The 24,735-nt window shown below is 47.3% G+C and overlaps 1 gene segment (V, D, J or C); it reads left to right on the top strand.

Moving 5' to 3' along the window:
• Positions 1–4,174, top strand: part of LOC139235413 (Ig heavy chain C region-like) — a 36,367-nt gene extending 32,193 nt beyond the window's left edge. The window contains 3 exon segments of the C gene segment in view: positions 298–615; positions 2,576–2,890; positions 3,789–4,174. Coding sequence covers positions 298–615; positions 2,576–2,890; positions 3,789–4,174 — 1,019 coding nt within the window.
• Positions 4,175–24,735: the final 20,561 nt, after the last annotated feature.

Below are 24,735 nucleotides of genomic sequence, written 5' to 3'. Positions count from 1 at the left end.
TAGAATATTGTTTAAAGTTCTGGTTTCCATCTCGTACTTAGAATATTATGCATAATTCTGGTCTCCTTATCACACTTAGAGTACTGTGCATGGTTCTGGTCCCCATATCGCACTTAGAATATTGTGCACAGTTCCGGGCTGCATATTACACTGAGAATTCTGTGCACAGTCCTGCTCTCTGTAACTGCCAGGTTTGTGTTAGTCTGACAGCAAAGAACCCGTTAAAATATAAGGACACTTTGCATTTCTTAATCATTTATTTTGCAAGCAATGTCAGTAATATGTCTTCTCTTGAAGATCCTGAACGGGACATCGTTCCTCCAACTGTTCTCCTCACACTGAGTTCCACTGAACAAATCACCAGCAGCAGATATGCAAGCGCCGTGTGTTCAATCATCGATTTCAGGCCAAAGTCACTGACTGTGAATTGGCTGAAGAGTGGACAACTCATGGATTCGGGCTTCGTCACCTCTCCCGTCTTTGAGGTGAACGGGAACTTCTCGACGGCCAGTCGGCTGACAGTCCCCGCCGAGGAATGGTTCACCGGCTCGGTCTACACCTGCCAGGTCACTCATCAAGGGGTCACGCAAAACCATAACTTCAGCAGATCTCAGGGTAAGAGGCACAATCCCGGGAGGTTCCAGACCATTCTGAGCGCTGATCTCAGTCAAGACTTTTACTGGAATTAGTAAAAAGCACAGAACTATTCCTAATTTCCAATCATGCAGTTTGTGTATTCTTGTGATACAAACTTGCCTTTATACAGCGCCTTCAGCGACCACAGACTGACCCAAAGCGCTTGCCAGCCAATGAATTAAGTTGTGAAATGTGGTCACAGTTGTAATGTACAAAGTGCGGCAGTCATTTAGTGCACAGCAAGCTCCCACAAACAGCAGTGTGATAATGACCATTTTTTTTGTTTAGTAGTATTTCTTGAGGGATAAATATTTCCAGGCCACCAGGGACAACTCCTCTGCTTTTCATTGAAATATTTCAAGGGGAACGTTTATGTCCACCTGAGAGGCCAGACGGATCCTCGGTTTAACACCTGATCTGAAAGCCGGAACCTCCGATAGTGCACCACGCCCCCAGTACTGCACTGGGAGACTCAGCTTACATTTTGTGATCAAGTATCTGGAGTGGGACTTCAACCCACGATCTTCTGGTTCATGATTCCTCATTGTTCAGGATATATTAACCTCGCCAAAGAAGATTTCTCCCTGCTCTAACTCCAGGCAGTGAGTGAAGTGTCCTTAGTCTCAGGTATATCCTGAGTTGGCTGATCATATACAGAGTGGCAGTCGGAGTCTGGAACCCTTTACCGCTAACTGTCCAGGAACCCACTGCTAGAATGGGCATTTACCCTATTCTGAGCACTGAGCCCAATTCTGGGTTGCGCAACTCAGGAAGGATATACTGGTCGTGGAGGCGGTAAAGTGCATGTTTACCTGAATTATACCGCGACTAATAATATAAAATGAGCAGGAGACGAATATAGAACGTTAAGAGATGATCCAATTGACATGTTTAAGTTGATAAATGGAATTGATCGAGTAGATACAGAAAAAATTATTTAGTTTGATGAAAGAATCGAGAACAAGTAGCAGAACCTTAAAATTAGAGCTAGGCCGTGCAGAGGTGATGTCAGAAAGGATTTTCTCACAGGAAGACTAGTGCAAGTCGGGATTTCCCTCCCCAAAAGCTGCTGACGGTTGCTTTCAATTGAAAAGTTGAAAATTGAGATTGATAGATTTTTGTTCGTCAAAATTATCAAGGGTTACATAACCAAGGCGTGAAGATGGTGTTGATGATCTAACTGGATGGCAGGACAGGATGGATGGGCTGAATGGCCTCCTCCTGTTCCTCTGTTGCTATTAATGCCCTGAGGTCATATTTCACCCTGACTCTCTCTCACCAAACATGATAAATGTTCAGTAATTACAGAAATTGACAAACTACCTCACATCATTACAAATGACGCCCGACCACAAAGATTCCTTGGAACTCCATTCTCCCGATATTGCACTTCTCCTCTGACGGGGGATGTGACTGGTACCTGCACATTTTCACCGCAACAAAAAACGCAGCAAGAGACCAGAAATTTAACTTTGTTTCCTGTTGACCTATAAATCCTGAAATTAATTTGACACTGGTTTTGAACCAGTATAATGCTGGTGTAGACCTCTTGAACTTCGGGCTATTCGGGCTTCAGCTTTTATAACCAGTGGAGATGCATTTGGGTGCAAGGATCTATAGACGGGTGTAAAGGAGCAAGGGATTTCAGGAAGAGCGCAATTCAATGCCTAACACAATTGCACCCCATCTATTCCCATTTTACGCCGGGTATTTGCTTCACAGCCCATTACAGGTGGCTCTGGCTGAAAATACACAGGAAATGTTACAGGTCTACCGGAATCGTTGCCAATTCATTGTCTTCCAATAACGCTGGTGTTGAGGCAACAGCAAGAGGTTGATATCTAAAAAGTGATTTATTCCCCTTAAAGAGTTAAGGCTAAATATTGGTATCCTGATTCTGAAGCTGCAGCTTTTCTTGACTATCATTCCTGTTTTGCAGTGGATGTCCCATGCAGCGATTCAAAAATCACTCTTCGCTCACCATCACTGGAACAGATATTACTGGAGGCGACGGTGACCTTAACCTGCGTCGTGTCAGACGCTCCTTATGGGCTCACTGTGACCTGGACTCGAGAAAAGGAGGCTTTGAAATCAGAAATTGCCGTCCAACCGGGAGAGCATCCCAACAGCGTGATCAGCAACTTAAAAATCTCGACACAAGACTGGCTGAGTGGGGATAAATTCTACTGCGTGGTGAGCCATCAGGATATGCCGACACCGATCAGAGAATCCATCCACAAGGAGAAGGGTGAGCGTTGAGATTGTTGCAATAAGTGACTATTTCTGCTGCATGTGCAAGGGCCAATTCATTATTTAAAGTGTTTAATGGGCTAATCTGATCATTCAGTTTGCTAATTCCACGAACTCAGCACTCTGGGACCTGATGTTGTGTATGTTAGGGGAAACTGGATAAGTCCATGAGCGAGAAAGGGTATGGTATTAGGGTTAGATTAAATTAGCTAGGAGGAGGCTTGTGTGGAACATACACACCGGCATAGACCAGTTGGCCAAATCTCCTTGTTATGTGCAGTAAATTGTATTTAATTTTCCACACCAATCCTTCAAGATTTCAGAGTGAAAGATTGTGTTCCCTCTGCTGCGGGATGGAAAACCAGAGGGGCCCCAGAGGGGAAAAGGAAAAGCTTTAAAATTCAACGCAGTTTCCATTTCTTTCACATCTAACCACCTGAAATTGGCTGAATTTTAATGAGGAAGGCGAGTTGTGGGCGGTGGTCTCACAGGTCACCCGGGAGAATGGGAGGATTGGAAGCCGAGTGAGGAGGTCTCATATCACGGGGGGTGGGTTTTATAGGGACCCTGGATCCAGGGAGTATGTGTAAGGGCAATTATCACCTGGTTGCAGAAGTCCCCGCCTCGCTGTAACTGCAGGGATTTACACAGTGTGTCCAACCGGACCAGCGACAGTTAAACACCAAATGGTGGCTAAAAAAGAGCATTCAGCCTAATTTAAATACATTACTCAAATATAATATTACAACTGGGAGTGGGCTAGTTGATGTCGGGATTACGATTTTTAACAATTTAAATACCTCCACGCCCAAAACCCGCCCGCTGTATTCGTTTAAAGTTCCTCCATTGTCTCTGGAACTGTCCAGTTCATTGTTCTTTATTGTAACTGTTTACAGCGAAAGATCCACGGGAACCAGCCGTGTCTGTCCTCCTGCCCTCGGCAGAAGAAGTCTCCGCTCAGAGGTTGGTCAGCCTCACCTGCTTAGTGAGAGGTTTCTCCCCCCGAGAGATCTTCGTCAAATGGACCGTCAATGACAAGCCGGTGGATTCGGGCAACTACAAGAACACCGAGGTGATGGCGGAGAACGGCAGCAGATCCTTCTTCATGTACAGCCTGCTATCCATTGCAGCCGAGGAGTGGGCCAGCGGCGCTTCTTACTCCTGTGTGGTGGGACATGAAGCGATCCCCTTGAAGATCACCAACAGAACCGTCAATAAATCCAGCGGTAAACCCAGTTTCGTCAACATTTCCCTTATTCTTATGGACACCGTCAATTCTTGTCAATGAGAATCTCTCGATTGCATTTCCGTTCTTAAATTAAAAACAATAAAGGGTTTTTTGTCCAATCGTGAGTTAAACACACAGCCGCTCAATTAACTATGTTTCCTATTTTTGCCAATGTGAGCGCTGTTTATCTGAAGTAGGGTGTTTGCGCGCCTCGGTCCCAATGCTTGTACAGCCAGCGCTCCCAGCTCAGATACACCATGGGTTGGAGACTGGGTGAAGTTCTCTTATTACAGAATTCCTGAAAGTAACTTCAGCAGAGAGAGAGTAAAGGCTAATTTTAATTCACTGTACCTCTCACAGCCACCAGCGAGAGGGGAATGGGAAATGTGTAATTCACGTAACCCCCACTGCCCCTCCTGCAGGGAGATGGGAAGTGAACCACTCTCTTTTAAATGCACTAAGTTGTTATCAGTACAATGTCACATTCTAACCCATGGTCTAAAGATTTTAAACTTGCCACATGAGTATTATCTTCTGAAATAACTGTTTATTCCACGTAATATTTTTAAATAGGGTTGGGGTGCAACAGTTCCTGTTAATTGTAAACTAACATGCTGAATTCTAATGGGCCATATCTAAACTGGTGATTTAATCCTCTGCTAGTTTCTCACAGTTGTGTCCCTGATGTTTCTGAGGCCCATCGGTTGAATTGTTGCATTCCTTCGGCTGACATCACATTGCGCCTCACACAGGACACATTTACACAGAGCAGGGAGAATACTTGTGAAAATGAGTTTGTCTGTGTTCATATGTAAGTGTGTTGATGATTTTTTATAAGTGTGTGTGTTTTTGTGTAAGTGCACAATTACACACAAACACACATAGACTTACATATAAAGACATACATTAACACTCTGACACATAATATTATACATAACTAGAATATAATGAAAACCATCATTGTCAAATCCAGTTCTTGATGCTCTCTGAAAATTTTAACAATAGCAATAATACACGTCAATCTAAACGCACACTTACACAATGGATACTTACACACACTTACACACACACAGACACACACATCAATCCACACAGACACTGACATAAAGCACACCTACACACACATAAACACATACATCAATCCACACACACACTTACACAAAACACACTTTCACACACATAGACATACGCACCAATCCATACACATACACTTACAAAACACCACTTATACACACATAAATGCATACATCAATCCACACACACACACACACTTACACAAAACACACACACACTCGTAAACAAACGCATCAATCCAAACACACATTTACACTAAACACACATACACTTACATGCAAACATACTATTGCACTTAGACACATACATCAATCAAAACACACACTTTCACAAAACACACACACACAAATTTACCTGCAAACCCATTGTTACACATAAACACACACACGCTTAAACCTAAACATGAACAACACTGATACATAGCCATACACTTACAGAAAAACACACAACTGAACAGACTTACACAAGCATGAACACGCATATAAATCCAAACACAAACTAACACAAAACAAACACACACAAACTTATAGGCATACACAATGTTACACGAAAACTCACACACGCACACTTACACCTCAACAAAAACAAACACTTATAAATAACCATACACATACACTTGTAGGGAAACACACACATGAACATACATATACACAAGGATACACATACACATAAGCACACACATGAACACCCTTGCACACACACACACACACCCCACACACAGACACACACAAACACTTAGATATGAACATGCTTACACATAAAAGTACACACACTCACCTACACCAAATCGCACACTCGCAACTAAATATAAAAACACACACTTACATGCATTCTTAAACAAAACATAAACAAAGATATACACACACATACACAATCTTACAAATACACACACGCACAACCTCACAGATCAACACCCTCACAGGGAAACACAAACACTGACTAATCCAGAACAAGAGATAGTCATACAGTGATATAGACATTAAAGAGCACAAACAAAAACGTCAGGCTTTAGAAGAATGTAGAACTAAGATGCATTTTTATGACGGACAATGTATCCAACGCTTGGCCTGAATAAATAATTCCTGATACCATAATATCTCACAATTCACTATTCTGGTCTTACATATACACTGGATCAATGTAGTTGTTGCAAACTGACATGTTATTTATGTTCAGAGCATTGCCGTAACAAATAAAAAAACAAGTTTATAACTCACAACTGATCTCTTACCTAGCCTCCTTGGCAGCCTCCAACTAAGTAATTACGTTAACCTAGCGGAAAAATAATCGATATCCTGCTGTAAACCTTCCTCGATGTTTCATCGTCTTATTTCCGAATGATAGATCGTTGCAATGTCATCCAAAATCAATTAGCCTCTGACATGGAAGCAAAACTATCATTTTTTCCAAAACGGACGACAGGGGGATCGTAAAGGAAGAGCGGCTGTGGAGTGAGGAACAGTGAGAGATTGTTGAGAGTGATTAACTTAACACAAAATATACATTGAAAGTCCAATTAAAGAACAAACTAATACATTAAGGGAAAAAAGAGAATATAAAATAATAGCATGATACCCGGGATTAATAAACGATCTGAATATATTTCCTCCGTACATCCCCGTAGATTCCTCAGACCACATCTGGAATGAAGACTATGAGGACGAGAGCGGCAACATCTGGACAACCGCTTCCACATTCATCATCCTGTTCTTCCTGAGCATTTCCTACAGCACTGCCGTCACTCTGGTGAAGGTTGGAAAATTCAATCCGCTCACACTTCCATCTGACTGAAGCCGTTTGACAAATCTCTGGATGTTTCATTAATAAAAACCCTGAGATAAATGCCCCAGACCACTAAACTTCCGCTTAATTCTTTTATCTCACTTTTGCAGCTCAAGTGATGATCTGAATTTCGGCCGCCGTGGATGTTCCTCATCTGTTTATCATGTCTGTGTCACTAAAAATAAAATATATCCTCTTGGTGATTCTCAGAGTAAAATGCCTTCATTTACTAGATCCGAATCAGTATCTGAGAAATATATAACTGGGATTTCCATCTTTCTGTTTGAAATGTGTGCGATAATTGTGGCTGTAATGTAACTGCATCTCAGAGTTTCACCGTGCCTTGTACATTTCATGTGTAAATAAATAACTTTTCTCATTCTTATTCACAAGTGTTCCCTTCCCTTTATGCTGAGCCCCTGTTCACTCGCTCTGATGTCTGTCACAACTGTACAGATAGCGGCAGCTCTGACATGAGAAATAGGAGAAGGAGTCGGCCCGACGGACCCTCGAGTCTGCTCCGCCATTCAATAAGATCCGGGCTCACTATCGACCTCAACTCCACTTTCCCGCCCGATAGCATATCCGTTGCTTCACCTAGAGTCCAAAAATCTAACTATTTGAGCCTTTGAATTTATTTAGAGACTCAGCATCCACAGCCGACTGGGGCAGGGAATTCCAAACATTCACAACCCTCTGAGTGAAGAAATTCCTCCTCATCTCCGTCTTAAATGGCCGATCCTTTATCCGGAGAGAGTGCTCCCTAGTTCTAGAGTGTCCAGCCGGGGAAAACAAACCTTCAGCATTTAACTTGTCATGCGCCCTCAGAATGTTATGTTTCAATCAGATCACCTCTCATTATTCTAAACTCCAGAGAGTACAGGCCCAATCCGCCTGTATTCGGTTCTCAAAGTATTGCTCAGTTATATTCACTTTATGTTCACTTTTTTACACTTCCCTGTAAATTGTTTTCTGTGAAATTGTTAATAAATCTCGAATGACAAATGAAGTAACTTGGACTTTGCTGTATTCCTTTCTCCACGGCTCCTGTACACTGCTCCATTTTCCCTGTCACACTGTGTTTTATTTGCCTGACAGGTATGTTTCACCCGTTCTATCTGGGTTGTGATTGAACCCAAGTTCCATTGGTGAAGGACCCATGGCGCCACCCAGTGTCCCATCGGAGAAAAGACATCTCTACCGCAGCCTTGTTGTATCTGGTCCCAGAAGCGGAATTGCGGCACAACGACCAGGTGCACCATGCAGTCTCCACTAATATTATGATCTGTCACAGTCACATGGCAGGTTCTGTGAAAAAACAGGTCTCTGTCCCGTCACAGATTTTCACAGTTCAGTACACGGCAGAGTAAGTCTCCCTTTCACTGTCCCATCAAACTCTCCCAGGGCAGGTACAGCACGGGTTAGAAATCTGACACAAACGCCCAAGGTAGCACAACACCGGAGAATGGCCCCCAATAGGGTGAGCCTGTGCTGGCGTAATAGGGTGAGCCTATGCTGGCCCAATAGGATGAGCCAGGCTGGCCCAATAGGGTGAGCCCATGCTGGCCCAATAGGGTGAGCCCGAGCTGGCCTAATAGGGTGAGCCCGGGCTAGCCCAATAGCGTGAGCCCATGCTGGCCCAATCGGGTGAGCCCATGCTGGCCCAATAGGGTGAGCCGGGTTGGTCAAATAGGGCGAGCCCAGGCAGGCTGGCTCAATCGGGTGAGCCCAGGCTGGCTCAATAGGATGAGCCAGGCTGGCCCAATAGGGTGAGCCCATGCTGGCCCAATAGGGTGTGCCTGTGCTAGCCCAATTGGATGAGCCCAGGCAGGCCCAATAGGGTGAGCCCATGCTGGCCCAATAGGATGAGCCAGTGTTGGCCCAATAGGGTGAGCTCAGGCTGGCCCAATAGGGTGAGCCGGGCTGGCCCAATAGGTTGAGCCGGGCTGGCCCAGGGTCACCATACAACAGTCAGCACAACTAGACTCCCTGTCAGGGGCCACTGACCTGGGCACAAACATGTGTCCAATCTAACTGTCAGACACGCTGAAGCCCCGCCCATCCATTATCCCTGCCGAAAGGGCCGCGCAAACACCGCCATACTCGCCCTGACCAAGATGGCGGCCACTGAGCCCGCTCCCCTGGGAAGCTCACTGACTGGGCCTGGAACCGGGCTGTGATTCGGTTCTTGGGGACGAGCCCGGGTGTGTGTAAAGCAGATGGTGCGGTGTGTTGCCTCTCGGGCCTGGGCCCGCACTCGGGCTGCGTGTCCCGCCTGGGGTTTATTAACGCAGGAATCGATTGATTCTGCACTTTTTGACAGACAGGCGACAAGCCCCGCCCCATCCGGGCACGAATCATTCCATGCATGTGGTGCAGAGAAATAAAACTCGGGTAAGGCACTTGGGCTGGGGGAGGCGTCCACTGGGACTGGGGTAAGGCACTCGGACTGCAGTAATGCACTTTGGATGGGGGAGGCTTGCACTGGAACTAGGGTAAGGCACTTCGGCTGGGGGAGGCATACACTTGGACTGGCTAGGGCACTTCAGCTGGGGGAGGCGTGCACTGGGACTGGGGTAAGGCACTTGGGCTGGGGGAGGCATGCACTGGGACTGGGGTAAGGCACTTTAGCTGGGGTGGGGGCATGCACTTGGAATGAGGTAAGGCACTTCGGCTGGGAGATGCATGCACTGGGACTGGGGTAAGGCACTTCGGCTGGGGGAGGCATGCACTGGGACTGGTATAAAGCACTCCAGCTGGGGGAAGCCTGCACTGGGACTGGGATAAGTCACTTCGTCTGGTGGGGGCATGCACTCGGAGTGGGATAATGCACTTCGGCTGGAGGAGACTTCCACTGGGACTGGGGTAAGGCACGTTGGCTGCGGGAGGCATATACTGGGACTGGGGTAAGGCACTTTTGCTGGGGGAGGCATGCACTGGGTCTGTTGTAAGGCACTTTGGCACTGGATGCATGCACTGGATCGGGTTAAGGCACTTTGGCCGGGGAGGCATATACTAGGACTGGAGTAAGGCACTTCGGCTGGGGAGGGATGCACTGCGACTGGAGCAAGGCACTTTGGCTTGCAGTCGCTGTCTTCTGGGAGTTCTGCCTCTGTTGTTTCAGGAAGTCAAAGTGGATCAAGTTACAATTTTCAAAGTCAGTGAGACGTTGGGATGGGTGGTTTCAGTTACACATTCGAGTGAAACCTCAGGCTGTGGCTTATCCTCCAAAGGATCCAATCATGCAAAAAGGTTGGAGCATGGCGGCCATTTTTGCAGTACAAATAAGCACATCCTTTATTAAATCGCTCCCTCCCTCCACCCATCTCTGACCCCCTGTCTCACCCACCGCGCATGCTTAGCTCACACTGCCTGGCTGATTGACGGCAGCTCCCGCCCAATAGGGAGAGCAGTTGTGGAGCTGGTGGTCTGGGTGGGCGGTTAGTCTTCCAACCAATCGGCGTGTGCAAGGGGTGCGGCTTGCTGTATTGTATAGGGTTAATCACATAGGGTTAATTATGATATTTCGACATTTACAGTGTGTTTCTGCTTCATGCCTCGTGGAATGTTGTTGATGCAGAGAGAGAGAGAGAGATGGACCTTGATGCGCACACCATCTTTTTTATGGGACAGTCGGCGCCTCGAGGTCTCGTGCTTTGTGAAAGAACAACTGGGGCCTTACTGATTAGGAGTTGGCCATAAGCCATATGCACCCATGTTTGTTCAATAGTGTAAAGGAATGGAACTGTCCAGTAGCTCTTTTCACTTCACCTTGGACCATGATTCACGAGCGGTGACGGGACCCCCAAGGCTCCAGACTAGCCGTCGTTGCTGAGTTCCCGACGGGCCGAAGGCTTTGAGCTTTGTTGCATCTTATCATACTTCTCTTTTCTTCATAAACTGTATTATGTTTCTTTTCCCTCAGTAAACGGTGTTTTATCTTTACTTCATTTGTCTTGTCTCTTATTTAACATTCATCCAGATCCCGAACCTGGGTCTATTATTATCGATCCAAAAAATGTTGGCATCACGAACAGGATCTGGTAAAATGTTTAAGAGAAAAGACAAGGAGCAGTCTCCTCCTGCGGGAGAGAAGTATATAATACCAGGGTGGAGCACGAGAGATGAGGGTTTTGGCTCTCTTGCCAATGTTCTAGCCCAGTTTGCACCCCTGCAACATTGGGATATGCAGTTATTGGAACAGAGCAAAGATAGAACCGTAGCCCACGCGGTACTGTCTCTCCTGGATGAAGAGGGCTTCCCACAGGAGAAAAGTAATCCCTCACAAATGGGATGGATTTTGTTGACAGCATTAAAGACGATGTGTAAACAACTTAAGGAAAGTGAGGCAGAAAACCTAGAGTTAAAAACAGCTGTTAAGGTTTTTCGAAAGTCAAAACTCGACTCTGACTGAAGCGGTCCACACTGCACAACAACAGGTGGACAAGCTCAATGAACAATCAGAAACTTTAATATGCCATCTGGTGACAGTACAACATTATTAAAAAGCCAGACGACGGAAATTACAGATAGATCGGTCAAAGGTACGTGCATTGGTAGCTGGACCCACTTGGGATCCGGCTCATTGGGAAGGAGACATCTGGTACTCCTCTGACTCAGAATATGAATGGTCAGATGGAGAGGGGGGGAACGGGAGGAAACTAAAAACCCTCCCCCATACGCTCCGAGCAAGAAAGCTAGACCCCTTATGACAAATAAGGTGAAACAGCAAGATGGGGAACAGCCAGTAACCACTCGAGGGGTGCGTGACTTCACCACTTGTGAGTTACAAGAAATAGGGTCTCGATTTCGCAAAAAACCCGAGGAATCATTGTCAGAATGGCTAACCCGGATTTGGGATCAGGGAGCATCAGGCGTAATACTTAACCCTGAAGAGTTAATAAAAATGAGGACTATGATTACGGACTACCATATTACAGCAGTGCTACGGAATGTCCAGGGCACAGGTTCGCTATGGGACATGGTTACTATAGGGGTCCAGCAAAATATCCCTCTGCCGTTGATTGGGAAGGGGAGGTAAAACCTTGGAGTACTGTGGTGGAGGGTGCGATACAATTGCACAACATGGAAACACAGGGAGGAACATATCACCAACAATATGGGGGGCCAGATCAGGAGCTCTTTACTGCAGGAATGCAGAGCAGGCTGATGAAGAGTGACCCTCCTATGATGAGGGGTGCGCTACGTGCATTATTGGGACCAGCCCAAGAGCAGCGGGTAGGGGATGCTTTCCTGTTGTTAGGACAGTTAGAGGATGTAGAAGATAGTGTGCGAGAGTCGAGAACGGCTAATGTAGAGGGGGATCGGGACCAGCGACAAGGTTCGACCTCTGGGAAAGATATAGGGTCAGGAAAGACAAAAAAAAAGAATTGCGCAGAGGGACATGTACGCGGCTTTATTGAAAGCAGGGGTCCCCAAGGAAAAAAATTGATGCAATCCCAACAGGAGCAATGTATTCTATGTGGAAGCAACACTGCGTCCCGGGAACAGGGAAGGGTAAAAGGAGGGAGGTAAGGGAGACTAAGTCGGATAGCGTCAAGTCTGCGGATGCGGAGAAACCATCTCCCACTAGTCTATATCCCAGCGTAGAAGAGCTGTGGAAGGCTAGTAATCCCCTCGACTGGGGTGTGGCCGGGATCCGGGAGTGCTCCCCGTTAGAACCACATCAACCCAAGCTCCCGGGGATCTGAGGCCACACATTCCGATTACGATACATTGGCGGGGTGGGGGCGAACATACAAAGAGATGTTGCTTTACTAGACACAGGGGCAGAAGTTACTATTATCCATGGAAACCCTAGGAAACACACAGGGACCTGTATGATGATTAATGGGTTCGGAGGGGGCAGAAACGCCCGCTGTCCGAACAACTATCAGAATGGCGTTGGGAAATGGGCCTCCGCGCTGCGTAACGGTCTTAATATCGGCAGTAAAGGAGCATATTATTGGGATGGACCTTTTAAAGGGAACCACACACAACATCTCGTTCGGGCGATTCTCATTCTGGATATGGGCGATCATTGAGATTGCAGAGGAAGCAAAGTGGGAACCAGTGGTAATACCACGGCCATTGCGTATAGTGACTATGAAACAGTACCAAATACCTGGGGGACACAAAGAAATAGGGGAAACCATACAAGGGCTCTTGGAGGCGGGAATCATTAGACATGTGGTGTCCCCTACAAAAGCCCTGTTTGGCGTGTGCAGAAATCCGACAAAAGTTGGAGGATGACTGTGGATTACCGACAACTGAACAAATGTGCCCCTCCCCTGGCAACCGCTGTCCCAGATGTAGTAACTATAACAGAGCGGCTGTCTGAAGAAGGTGCGGAGTGGTATGCGGTAACCGACCTGGCCAATGCCAGTTTCGCCATTCTAATAGCAGAAGAATCACAGCACCAGTTTGCACTCACTTGGGAAGGGAGGCAATACACGTTTAAACGCCTACCTCAAGGTTACCTACATAGCCCTACCCTATGCCATGGATTGGTGGCCCGGGACCTGGAGATGTGCACGTTGGCTCCTAATATCTCACTGGCACACTATATCGATGATGTACTAATAAGGGGTCCCACCGAGGCTGTGGTGTCAGAAGCCCTAGCTACTTTAGTCCAACACATGCGAGATCTGGGCTGAGAGATAAATCCGAAGAAGGTGTAGGGCCCTAGCCAGATTGTCCAGTTTGTGGGGATCCAATGGTCTCGGGGTGAGCGCATCATACCTGAGCCTGTGAGGAATAAAATTAAAGAAATGGCCACCTCCACGAATAAAACTGAGACACAACGGTTCGTGGGACTATTGGGTTACTGGAGGAGACATATACCTCACCTCACGTTGCTATTAAAATCGTTGTATGCCGCAACTCGTAAAAAGGCCCACTTCGAGTGGGGAAAGGAACAACAGGTGGCTTTTGATGCAGCCAAAGTAGCCGTAGCTCAAGCTTTACCCCTAGCCCCACGAGTGCCTGGACAGCCTTTTGAGCTCCAGGTATCCGTTACCAATGATACAGCAGTATGAAGTTTGTGGCAGGTTCAACATGGCACTCGTATACCGTTAGGGTTCTGGTCTAGAACATTGACAGATGCTGCTGCTCGTTACACTCCATTTGAGAAACAATTATTAGCATGTTATTGGGCCCTAACAGAAACAGAAGGACAGACAGGGGACGACAAAGTCAGTTTAAGACAAGACCTACCCATATTATCCTGGGTTCTCTCAGAAAATGAGACACAAAAGGTCGGGCGAGTGCCGCAAAGCTCCATAGTGCGCTCGAAATGGTATATCGCAGACAGAGCAAGTAAAGGGAAAGAAGGAATCACCCGACTACATGAGCATGTGGCTGGATACCCACAAACAGCTGAGAGTGAACTTACGCAGTCGTCTGTCAGTTTAACCAAAGAGTCACCGATCTCCTGGGATGTGTCTTTTGAACAGTTAACACCCGAAGAACGTAGCCATGCCTGGTTCACAGGTGGCTCAGCGGTCTGGCGAAATGGCCTTCGGTGATGGCGAGCCGCTGCCTTCAATCCAAAAAAACAGACAATTGTGCATGATGAGGGCGTGGGAGACTCCAGCCAGCAAGCAGAACTAGCAGCTGTAGTCCCTGCGCTAGAAGAGGAACAGCAACAAATACACATATATACTGACTCATGGGCAGTAGCCAATGGCATGGCGGGCTGAATGCGAAACTGGCATGAACATAACTGGCAAATAACTGGGAAAGACTTGTGGGGAAAGTACCTATGGGAACAAATATGTTCCAAATCCCAGAAGATGAAAATAACTGTATATCATGTGGACACCCACATGAAAAACACTTCAAAGACTTCTGAATATAATAACACAGTTGATAATATAGCCCGGGTACGGGCTGTCAAAGAGGCGGAAGAGGAAGAATATGGCATAGGCAAGTGGGCCCACCACAAATCTGGACATTTGGGCATTCAGGGTACGATACAGTGGGCACGAAATGGGGGGTTACATTTGACTACGGACGGTGTTAATCAGATCATAAACACCTGTGAAATTTGTCAAAAGGTGAAGCATTTCCCCCTACAACGACAATTAAGAGAGGGACTCAACCAGCAGAAACATGGCAAGTTGATGATGTAGGACCTTTACCATTGCAACAACGGTTCCAATATTTGCTCACTGTTGTTGATACCTATTCTATACTTTTGATCGCTTATCCTGTGACTAAAGCGAATCAACCAAGTACGATTAAAGGACTGGAGAATTTAATCACATACTACGGTGAACCAGCAGAAGTACAGTCCGATAATGGGTCGCACTTCACAGGTCAAACAGTGCAACAGTGGGCGGTAGATAACGAGATCTATTGGATGTTTCACATACATTACTATCCGCAAGCTGCAGGTTTAATGGAACGCATGAATGGATTACTTAAACAACAGATTAAAATATTAACTCCCACTAACACATTGCAAGGGTGGTTAAAGATTTTCCCACAAGCAGTGCGCAATCTGAATCACCGACCATTGTGGGGGGAAACTCCCATAAGCCACATGTTAGGCAAAGTTAGTGTCCCTACTATTGAAAAAGAAAATCAGACTCAGGACACAGTTTGTGAAGGAGGAAAAGTGTGGGTGCAGTACCCCCAGAAACACTTACAAGCAGGGGAAATCTTAGTGAAAGGAGAACGAAACACTTATTGGGTGCTCCTGACCGGTCAAGATGTTCCTCCATCTGTTGACAAGGGTAAATTGACTAAACGGTGCTGAATTAATATAATTATGCTTCCTCCCACAGGAATTCAGCCCAAAATGGCGACTTACCAACTCGTGCTGGCCAGCCTCTGTGTCTCGTTATCTGTGACTGTGCTACTTCCATCCTCAAACACAGCATGGGGTGGCGGATAGCTAACACTGATCGTATGCAAGACAATTACTAACCTTCCTCCACACTGTAGACCTAACTCGTTAAGCTCAATTTCTAAAAGATAATCAAAAGGTCACTGACGAATTGAGCAAACGAGGGCGTATTCTTCATACTCTGCAAGTTGCTATGAGTTACAGTGAAGGCGCCTTGGTCAGAGTTGCGACAACGGTCAATGACCTTACTGTACACCATTGGTGGGACACCTTTTACGAATGGTCCCCAAAGACATCTGCCCCTTTGAAGCTGTTACTACATCCTATCGTTGTTTTACTCATCGCGTTATTACTGATATTTATGTATGCTTTGATGTAGATTGTGGGCGTTGTTCGCGCAAACATAATATGTAACTGATGCATTACGCTTTCAACTCGATTATATTACTTAGAATGTCTAAATATCAAGATTGGATAGTATTGTATAGGGTTAATCACATAGGGTTAATTATGATATTCCGACACTTACAGTGTGTATTCTGCTTCATGCCTCCTGGAATGTTGTTGATCCAGAGAGGGAGAGACCTTGATGCGCACACCATCTTGTTTGTGGGACGATCAGCGCCTCGAGGCCTCATGCTTTGTGGAAGAACATCTGGGGCCTTACAGATTAGGAGTTGTCCATAAGCCACATGCACCCATGTTTATTCAACAGTATAAAGGAACGGAACTGTCCAGTAGCTCTTTGAATTTCACCTTAGACCGTGATTCGCGAGTGGTGCCAGGACCCCTAAGGCTCCAGACCAGCCGTCGTTGCGGAGTTCCCGACGGGTCGAAGGCTGTGAGCTTTGTTGCATCTTATCATACTTCCCTTTTCTTCGTAAACTGTATGATGTTTACTTTCTCTCAGTAAATGGTGTTTTATCTTTACTTCATTTGTCTTGTCTCTTATTTAACATTCATCCACATCCCGAATCTGGATCTATTATTATCGATCCAAAACACATGCTCGCACAAGTCTTTTACACAGGTTATACAATACAAGCAGCTTGTTGGAGCATAAAATGTTTCTAGCTTTCTCAAAAGCAATTACTTGTTATTTTCCCCCATACCCAGTTCTCACCTTTACGCAATAACACATGTAAGGGCTCTAAGAGGGTGCTTAACCCCGGTAGAAATTTGCCAAAATAGTTGAGAAGTCCCAGGAACGACCGCAGCTCCATGATGTTCTGTGGCCTGGCCTCTGTCTTGGCGTCTGTGGGCCGAATGCCGTCCGCCGCAATCTTTCTCCCAAAAAACTCCACTTCTATTGCCATGAAAACGTATTTCGACCTCTTCAGCCGCAGCCCTACGCGATCCATTCGACGGAGGGCCCCCTCTAGGTTTGTAGGTGCTCCACAGTGTCCCGACCCATGACCAATATGTCGTCCTGAAAGACCACTGTGCATGGCACCGACTTGAGTAGGCTCTCCATGTTTCTCTGGAAGATCGCTGCAGCCAACCGAATTCCAAACGGGCATCTGTTGGAGATGAACAGTCCCTTGTGCGTGTTGATGCAGGTGAAGCCCTTCGAAGTCTCCTCCAGCTCCTGCGTCATGTAGGCCGAAGTTTAGTCGAGCTTGGTGAACGTCTTGCCTCCTGTCAGCATCGCAAATAGGTAGTCTGCCTTAGGTAGTGGGTATTGGTCCTGTAGCGAGAAATAATTAATAGTTACTTTATAATCGCCGCAAATCCTGACTGTGCCATCACTTAGGAACAATCGGGCTGGCCCACTTACTGAATTCCACTGGGGAGATGATGTCCTCGCATTGCAGCCTGTCCAACTCGATTTCCACTCTCTCCCTCATCATGTGAGGTACCGCTCGCACCTTGTGGTGAATGGGCCGTACCTCTGGGACCAAGTGGATGAGCACCTTCGCCCCGGTAAAAATGTCTAATGCCTGGCTCAAAAAGGGAAGGATATTTTTAAGAATCTGGGTACATGAGGCCTCATCGACATGTGATAGCGCTGGGATGTCATCCCAGTTCCAGCGGATTTTGCCCAGCCAACTCCTTCCAAGCAGTGTGTGGCCATCGCCCGGGACAATCCAGAGTGGCAGTTCATGCACCGTGCCCTCGTAGGTGACATTGACCATGGCGCTGCGCAGGACAGTGATGAGCTCTTTGGTGTACGTTCTCAGTTTCGTGTGCATGGGGCTCAGGGCTGGTATGAGAGTCTTGTTGCACCACAGTCTCTCAAACATCTTTTTACCCATGATGGATTGGCAAGCGCTAGTGTCCAGTTCCATGGCTACGGGTAAGTCATTCAATTTAACATTTAGCATTATAGGTGGACATTTTGTCGAAAATGTGTACAGCCCGTCTACTTCAGCATCTGCCTCCTCTCTCTGAGGCTCGAAATTGCTTTTATCCACCATGGACCGATCTTCCTCTGCCACGTGGTGGTCAGCAGGTTGCAAGCTCGTTGGAGGAGCCCCATTGTTCCACAGCTGTTGCAAACATACCCTTTGGAGCGGCATGAATAGGCTGAATGGAAGCCTGCACAACGCCAACAAGGTGTGAATTACCTTGCATTCATCCTTTGTTGCGGAATCTGAGTCATCTGGGTCACCTGAGGCCTTCTGGCTGTTGCAAACTCGTGGTTTCTGCCCTGTACATTTCTGCCCACAAACACAGTTCCAATTAATTTGTGAACATTGCAAGCACTTGTGTGCTGAGAGATTTGTTTGGTGTTATCACTGACGGACATAAACGCCTGTGCTATTTCAATGGACTTACTGAGGGTCGGTGTCTCTTCAGTCAAAAGTTTTCGTCAGATGGTCTCGTGGCCAATGCCCAGTACAAAAAAGTCTCCGAGCAGCTGCTCCAGGTAGCCATCATATTCACATTGTCCTGCAAGTTGCCTTAGCTCGGCGATGTAGCTCGCCACTTCCTGACCTTCAGATCGCTGGCACATGTAGAACCGATACCACGCCATCAGCACGCTTTCCCTCGGGTTAAGATGCTCCCGAACCAGTGCACACAGCTCCTCATACGACTTATCTGTGAGTTTCACTGAAGCCAGAAGATTCTTCATGAGGCTGTAGGTCGGTGCCCCGCAAACCGTGAGGAGGACTGCTCTCCTTTTCGCAGCACCTCCTTCTCCATCCAGCTCATTGGCTACAAAGTACTGGTTTAGCCGTTCGACAAAGGCTTCCTAGTCCCCATCCTCCAAGAGCTTCTCCAGGACGCCCACAGTTTGCTGCATCTTTCCATTGGATTTGCATAGTCGTCGCCAGTTATTGTGTTCCTAACAGAGATGAGACTGCACACAGGGAGGTTAAAGTAACAGTGACCTCAGTCTTTATTTAGGCACTCCAGAATGAGGAACAGGCCTTAGGGGCTGGCTTATATACAGTGCTCCCAAGGGATGCTGGGATCCCTTGGGACTTCAGGGGATGTGATACCTGTTGGCAGAACATGTGAGTGCATGCTTTACAGATACAGAACACACCCCTCCCCCAACTCGTGCTCTCTACCCTCCCCCCACAACTCGGGCTCCCTCCCCTCCCACCCACCACACTCTGGCTCGGGCTCCCTCCCCTCCCGACTCGGGCTCCTTCACCCTCCCCTCTCCTACCGACTCGGGCTCCTACATCCTCCCCTCCCCCCCGACTCGAGCTATCACCACACCCCACCCCGCAACTCAGGCTACTCCTCTCCCCCACAACTGGGGCTTCTCACCTCCCCCAACTGGGGTTCCTCCCCACCCCCCAACTCGGGCTCCTCTCCTCCCCACAACTCAGGCTCCTCCCCTTCCCCCTCTCCCCAAAAAACTTTGGCATTCCCCCTCCCCCACTCCCCCAACTCGGGCTCTCCCCCTCCCTCACCCTCTCCCCCAACACGGGCTCTCCCCCTCCCTCTCTCCCCCAACGCGGGCTCTCCCCCAACTCGGGCTCTCCCCCTCCACCTCTCCCTCAACTCGGGCTCCCCCTCCCCCTCTCCCCACACTCGGGCTCCCCCTCCCTCTCTCCCCCAACACGAGCTTTCCTCCTCCCCCTCCCCCTCCCCCGCAACCCGGGATCCCCCCTCCCCCTCAATCGGGCTCTAACCCTCTACCCCAACTCGGGCTCTTCCCCTCCCCCTCTCCCCCAACTTGTGCTCTCCCCATACCTCCTCCCCCAACTCAGGCTCTCCCTCTCCACCCCTCTCCCCCAACTCGTTCTTTCTCCCTTCCCTTCTCCACCAACTCCGGCTCCCCCAACCCCGTCTCTCCCCCTACCCCAACTCGGGCTCGCCCCCTCCCACCTGAAGGTACTGACTCTGGCTGGGTTCAGTTCTACACTCACTCGTTCCCTTCCCCTGAAGGTGCTGACACTGATTGGGTTCAGTTTTACAGTCACTGGCTCCGCTCCCCTGAATGTACTGACTCTGGCTGGGTTCAGTTCTACACTCACTAGTTCCCTTCCCCTGAAGGTACTGACTCTGGCTGGGTTCAGTTCTACACTCACTGGTACCCATCTACTGAAGTGCTGACTCTAGCTGGGTTGAGATCTACACTCACTGGTTCCCCTCCGCTGAAGGTACTGACTCTGGCTGGGTTCAGTTCTACACTCACTGGTTCCTCACTGTTTGTGAAATGCTCCTGAACTTTATTAAATACACACAGCAGAAGCCCATGAATGTGATGCTAGATCACTGACTCATGAACAGCCAGCAGTGTTGAGCCTCCTGAGGATTCGATCCCTTTACGGCCAGTATTTACAGGAGCTGGGACACGGGAAATTATACATTTGTTCACTAAAAATAGTAATTTCGACTTAATTTACAGACGCTCCCTGAACAATCCCCATTTTCCCTCCATTTGCAAACGCTCCCTGATCGGTACCCATTTCTCCATTTACGGACACTCCCTGTCCAGTCCCCATTTCTCCCAAATTTACAGAAGCTTCCTGACCAGTCCCCATTTCTCCTCCATTTACAAACGCTCCCTAACAGGTCCCCATTTCTCCATTAACAGACACTCCATGACCGGTCCTCATTTCTCCTCCATTTAAAGACACTCCCTGACCGGTCCTCATTTCTCCTCCATTTACAGACACTCCCTGACCGGTCCTCATTTCTCCTCCATTTACAGACACTCCCTGATCAGTCCCCATTCCTCCTCCATTTACAGATGCTCCCTGACCAGTCCCCATTTCTCCATTTACGGACGCTCCCTGACCAGTTGCTATTTCTCCTCCATTTACAGACACTCCCTGACCACTCCCCATTTCTCCTCCATTATAGACACTCCCTAACTCGCTGGGGATTTCCCAGCACTTCCTGCTGGTTCCAGAGTCTGTGTCTGAAACTGGCGGGTGGTTGTGGTGCAGCGGATAATGCGACGTGTTGTCTCTTAAACTCCAGGAGGAATCGGGATTTTGTGTTGTGGCTTAAACAGATGGAACCCTGTGAGGTGGAGTAAACATTGCATCATCTGTTAGTGAAAGGGATTCATTCAGGACAATCAGCAGGGTTTCAGGAAATCACACAGTGCAGTGAGAAAGGAAATAAATGTTGTGTAGATGGATTGTCAAAAGGTGTTTGATAAGATGCCGGACAGGAGGCTTGTTGACCAAATTAATGCTCACAGTATTAAAGGGAGTGGGGCAGCGTGGAGAGGAAGTTGGGTCAAGGGCAGAAAATAGAGAGTGGCGGTTAATGGAGGTTCTTCAGACTGGGGGGATGTAAACAGTGGTGATCCCAGAGTCAGTGTTGGAATCTTTGCTCTGCTCAATATAGAGAAATGATCTGGGCTTGGGTATATGGGGCACACAAGCAAAATCTCCAGGGAACACCAAAAAGGGCACATGGCTAACTGTGAAGAGGATTTAAGTGCCTTCATTGTCAATACACAGGTTAATAATTGGGCAGGTAGATGTGAAATGAAAGTTAATGCAGATAAATGTGCTGCGATAGATTTCGGGAAGAAGAAAAAGGGAGGAAATGTATATTAAATGGTAAAACTTTCAATGGAGTAGAGGATCAGAGAGATTTAGGATTGTAGGATTCCAGCTAATTCCATGTCTTATTGAGGATCGAGAGACGAGTGTTAGAACACAAGAACATAAGAAATAGGAGCAGGAGTAGGCCATCTGGCTCCTCGAGTCTGCTCCGTCATTCAATAATATCATGGCTGAACTGCTCCTGGCCTCTAATCAACTTCCTTGCCCGCTCCCCATAACCCTTCACTCCCTGATCGCTCAAAAATATGTCTATCTCCACCTTAAATATATTCAATGATTATTATTAGAAACATTAAGATTTTAAGAACTGTAATTTGAGCAGATTCTCTGTGCTCTACCACATCAGAGTAAAGATGCAAGTCCCGCGTGTCCACAGTAACTGACACCAGGTCAGTCCGCTGGATGGTACCTCGGGTGCCCTGAGCTTGATCTCCGGTGTCTCTAGTCCCCACTGCCCTCGTACATCAGTCACCCCTCACTTTTATGCCCTGCACTGGTCCATCTCTGGCACTGGACTCTTCTTTGTCTTGTCTGCTGGGTTTGGGCAGGATACGAGGAAAAGACAGCTAGAACGTCTCTAATCCGTGATTTACAAGGACACTTTCCCTGGTTCCCAGCAGTTACTTTTCTTCAATAATTTTCTCATTATCCCTAAACTCCCCTGCCTGCTGTTAGTTGTTAGTTCTTATAGTTTCACAATTATAGGTATAAGCATCACGCGTTATATTCTAATCTATTGTGTTACTCAATCTGGTTTAAGCTTACATTCTGTTCTTTTCCCTGATCTGATTACAGATTGCAACTGTGGATTCAGTGAATGGAATGTCTTATCAGTGTTGCCATGGTGACCTGTCTGCAGTGAATCGATTGTTTGAGTTTCTAACTCAGACTAAACTTATCTTTCCCATGATGCACATTTAAGTCAAAGTCAATGTATTTTAGCCATTTTATGTTGATAACGTGGTTAAAGAAGCAGAAAGGGTCCTATGGTTTATAAATAGGGCTGTGTAGTACAAAAGGGCAGAGGTCATGTAAACGTGCACAAATCATTGGTTAGGCTGCAGTTCGAGTATTGTGTCAGGTTTTGGGGATCTTACACCAGGAAGGATATCGAGGCCATGGAGAGGGTGCAGAGAGATTCACTGAGATGATACCAGGGAAGAGAGGCTTTAGTTATCAGGGCAGATTGGAGAAACTGGGACTCTTTTCACTATAACAAAGGGTCATTGGAGACCAGAGGGAGGTGTTCAAAGTTTGATCGGTAAGTGAGGAAAAACTATTTATACCAGTCGGTGAGTCAGTAACTCGAGGGCATCAAATTCAAATCATCACTAAAAGGCTCAGACCCAGGGGTGAGCTATCGAACACACTATACAACAATGTTCGGGAGACTCACTGTCCCTCCGGATCTGTGTCCAGGGGAGGAACCGATGGGTTTTCCTTATCTTTGGGTTAAATTATGTTCTCATCGATGTGATGGATGTCAGTGTTTGGGAATGGGTCATTCTGAGCATCTTGTGTCTGCCTAAAGCACTTCCAGGGCAGGTAAAGCACGGGGTTAGATACAGAGTAAAGCTACCTCTACACTGTCCCATCAAACACTCCCAGGGCAGGTACAGAACGGGTTAGATACAGAGTAAAGCTCCCTCTACACTGTCCCATCAAACACTCCCAGGACAGGTACTGCACAGGATTGCTGCACTGTCAGTGTTGCCATCTTTCAGATGAGTCGTTCAAACGAGGCCCCATCAGCTCTCAACCAATATCACTCAAACAGATTCTCTGGCCATTGCTGTTCATGGCAGCTTGCTGTGTGCAAATCATCTGCTGCATTTCCTATACTACAACAGTGAATGCACTTCAAATGTACTTTGGTGTTGTTGCACTTCATTGGCTGCAAAGCACTTTGAGGTCATGTGAGGTGCTGCATAAGGACAGGTCTTTGTTAAATGAAGGAGAAAAGTTCCAAAAAAGGAACAGTTAGTAACAGTACAACAATTAGTCTCTTCTTATATTGGAGAATTCAAGGAATCGACACACTGTGTGTTGGAACCAACGCTGATTTATTTGTCAGATATCCAGAACATTAAATCCAGCCCAGTTACAGGAGAAACACAGCCCGACTGTCAGAATGAACACGATTCAGTCCTGATGTGATTCACAGCAGAATCCAAACCTGCAGTCACTTGTGAACTCGCAGGTGTCTCAGCAGGTTGTATGGGGCAGTGAATCCCTTCCAACAGATGGAACAGGTGAATGGCCTCTCCCCAGTGCGAACCCGCTGGTGTGTCAGCAGGTTGGATTTCTGAGTGAATCGCTTCCCACACTCTGAGCAAGTGAACGGCCTCTCCCCAGTGTGAAATCGCTGGTGTGTCAGCAGGTTGTATGGGGCAGTAAATCGGTTCCCACAGACGGAGCAGGTGAACGGCCTCTCCCCAGTGTGAGTGCATTGGTGTTTCCTCAGATCATTTCTGCTTTTAAAGCTCTTCTCACAGTCAGAACATTTAAACGGTTTCTTATTGGTGTGAACAAGTTGGTGTGCCAGTAGGTTGGATGAACAAGTGAATCCCTTCCCACACACGGACACAGGTGAATGGCCACTCCCCAGTGTGAACTGGCTGGTGTGCCAGTAGGCTGGATGAATCACTGAATCCCTTCCCACACATGGAGCAGATGAACGGCCTCTCCCCGGTATGTACTCGCTGGTGTCTCAGCAGGTGGGATGGCCGAGTGAATCCTTTCCCATACTCTGACCAGGTGAACGGCCTCTCCCCAGTGTGAATGCGCTTGTGAATTTCCAGCTCAGAACGGGTAATTGAATCCCTTCCCACAGTCTCCACATTCCCACGGTTTTTCCATGCTGCTGGTATCTCTCCAGATTGGATGATCAGTTGAAGCCTCGCCCACACACAATACGTTTACAAATT

This window comes from Pristiophorus japonicus, chromosome 23 (assembly GCF_044704955.1).
Source record: "Pristiophorus japonicus isolate sPriJap1 chromosome 23, sPriJap1.hap1, whole genome shotgun sequence".
Lineage (NCBI taxonomy): Eukaryota > Metazoa > Chordata > Chondrichthyes > Pristiophoridae > Pristiophorus > Pristiophorus japonicus.
Note: the sequence above shows the minus strand (reverse complement) of the source record. Positions and strands in the feature narration are given on the sequence as shown.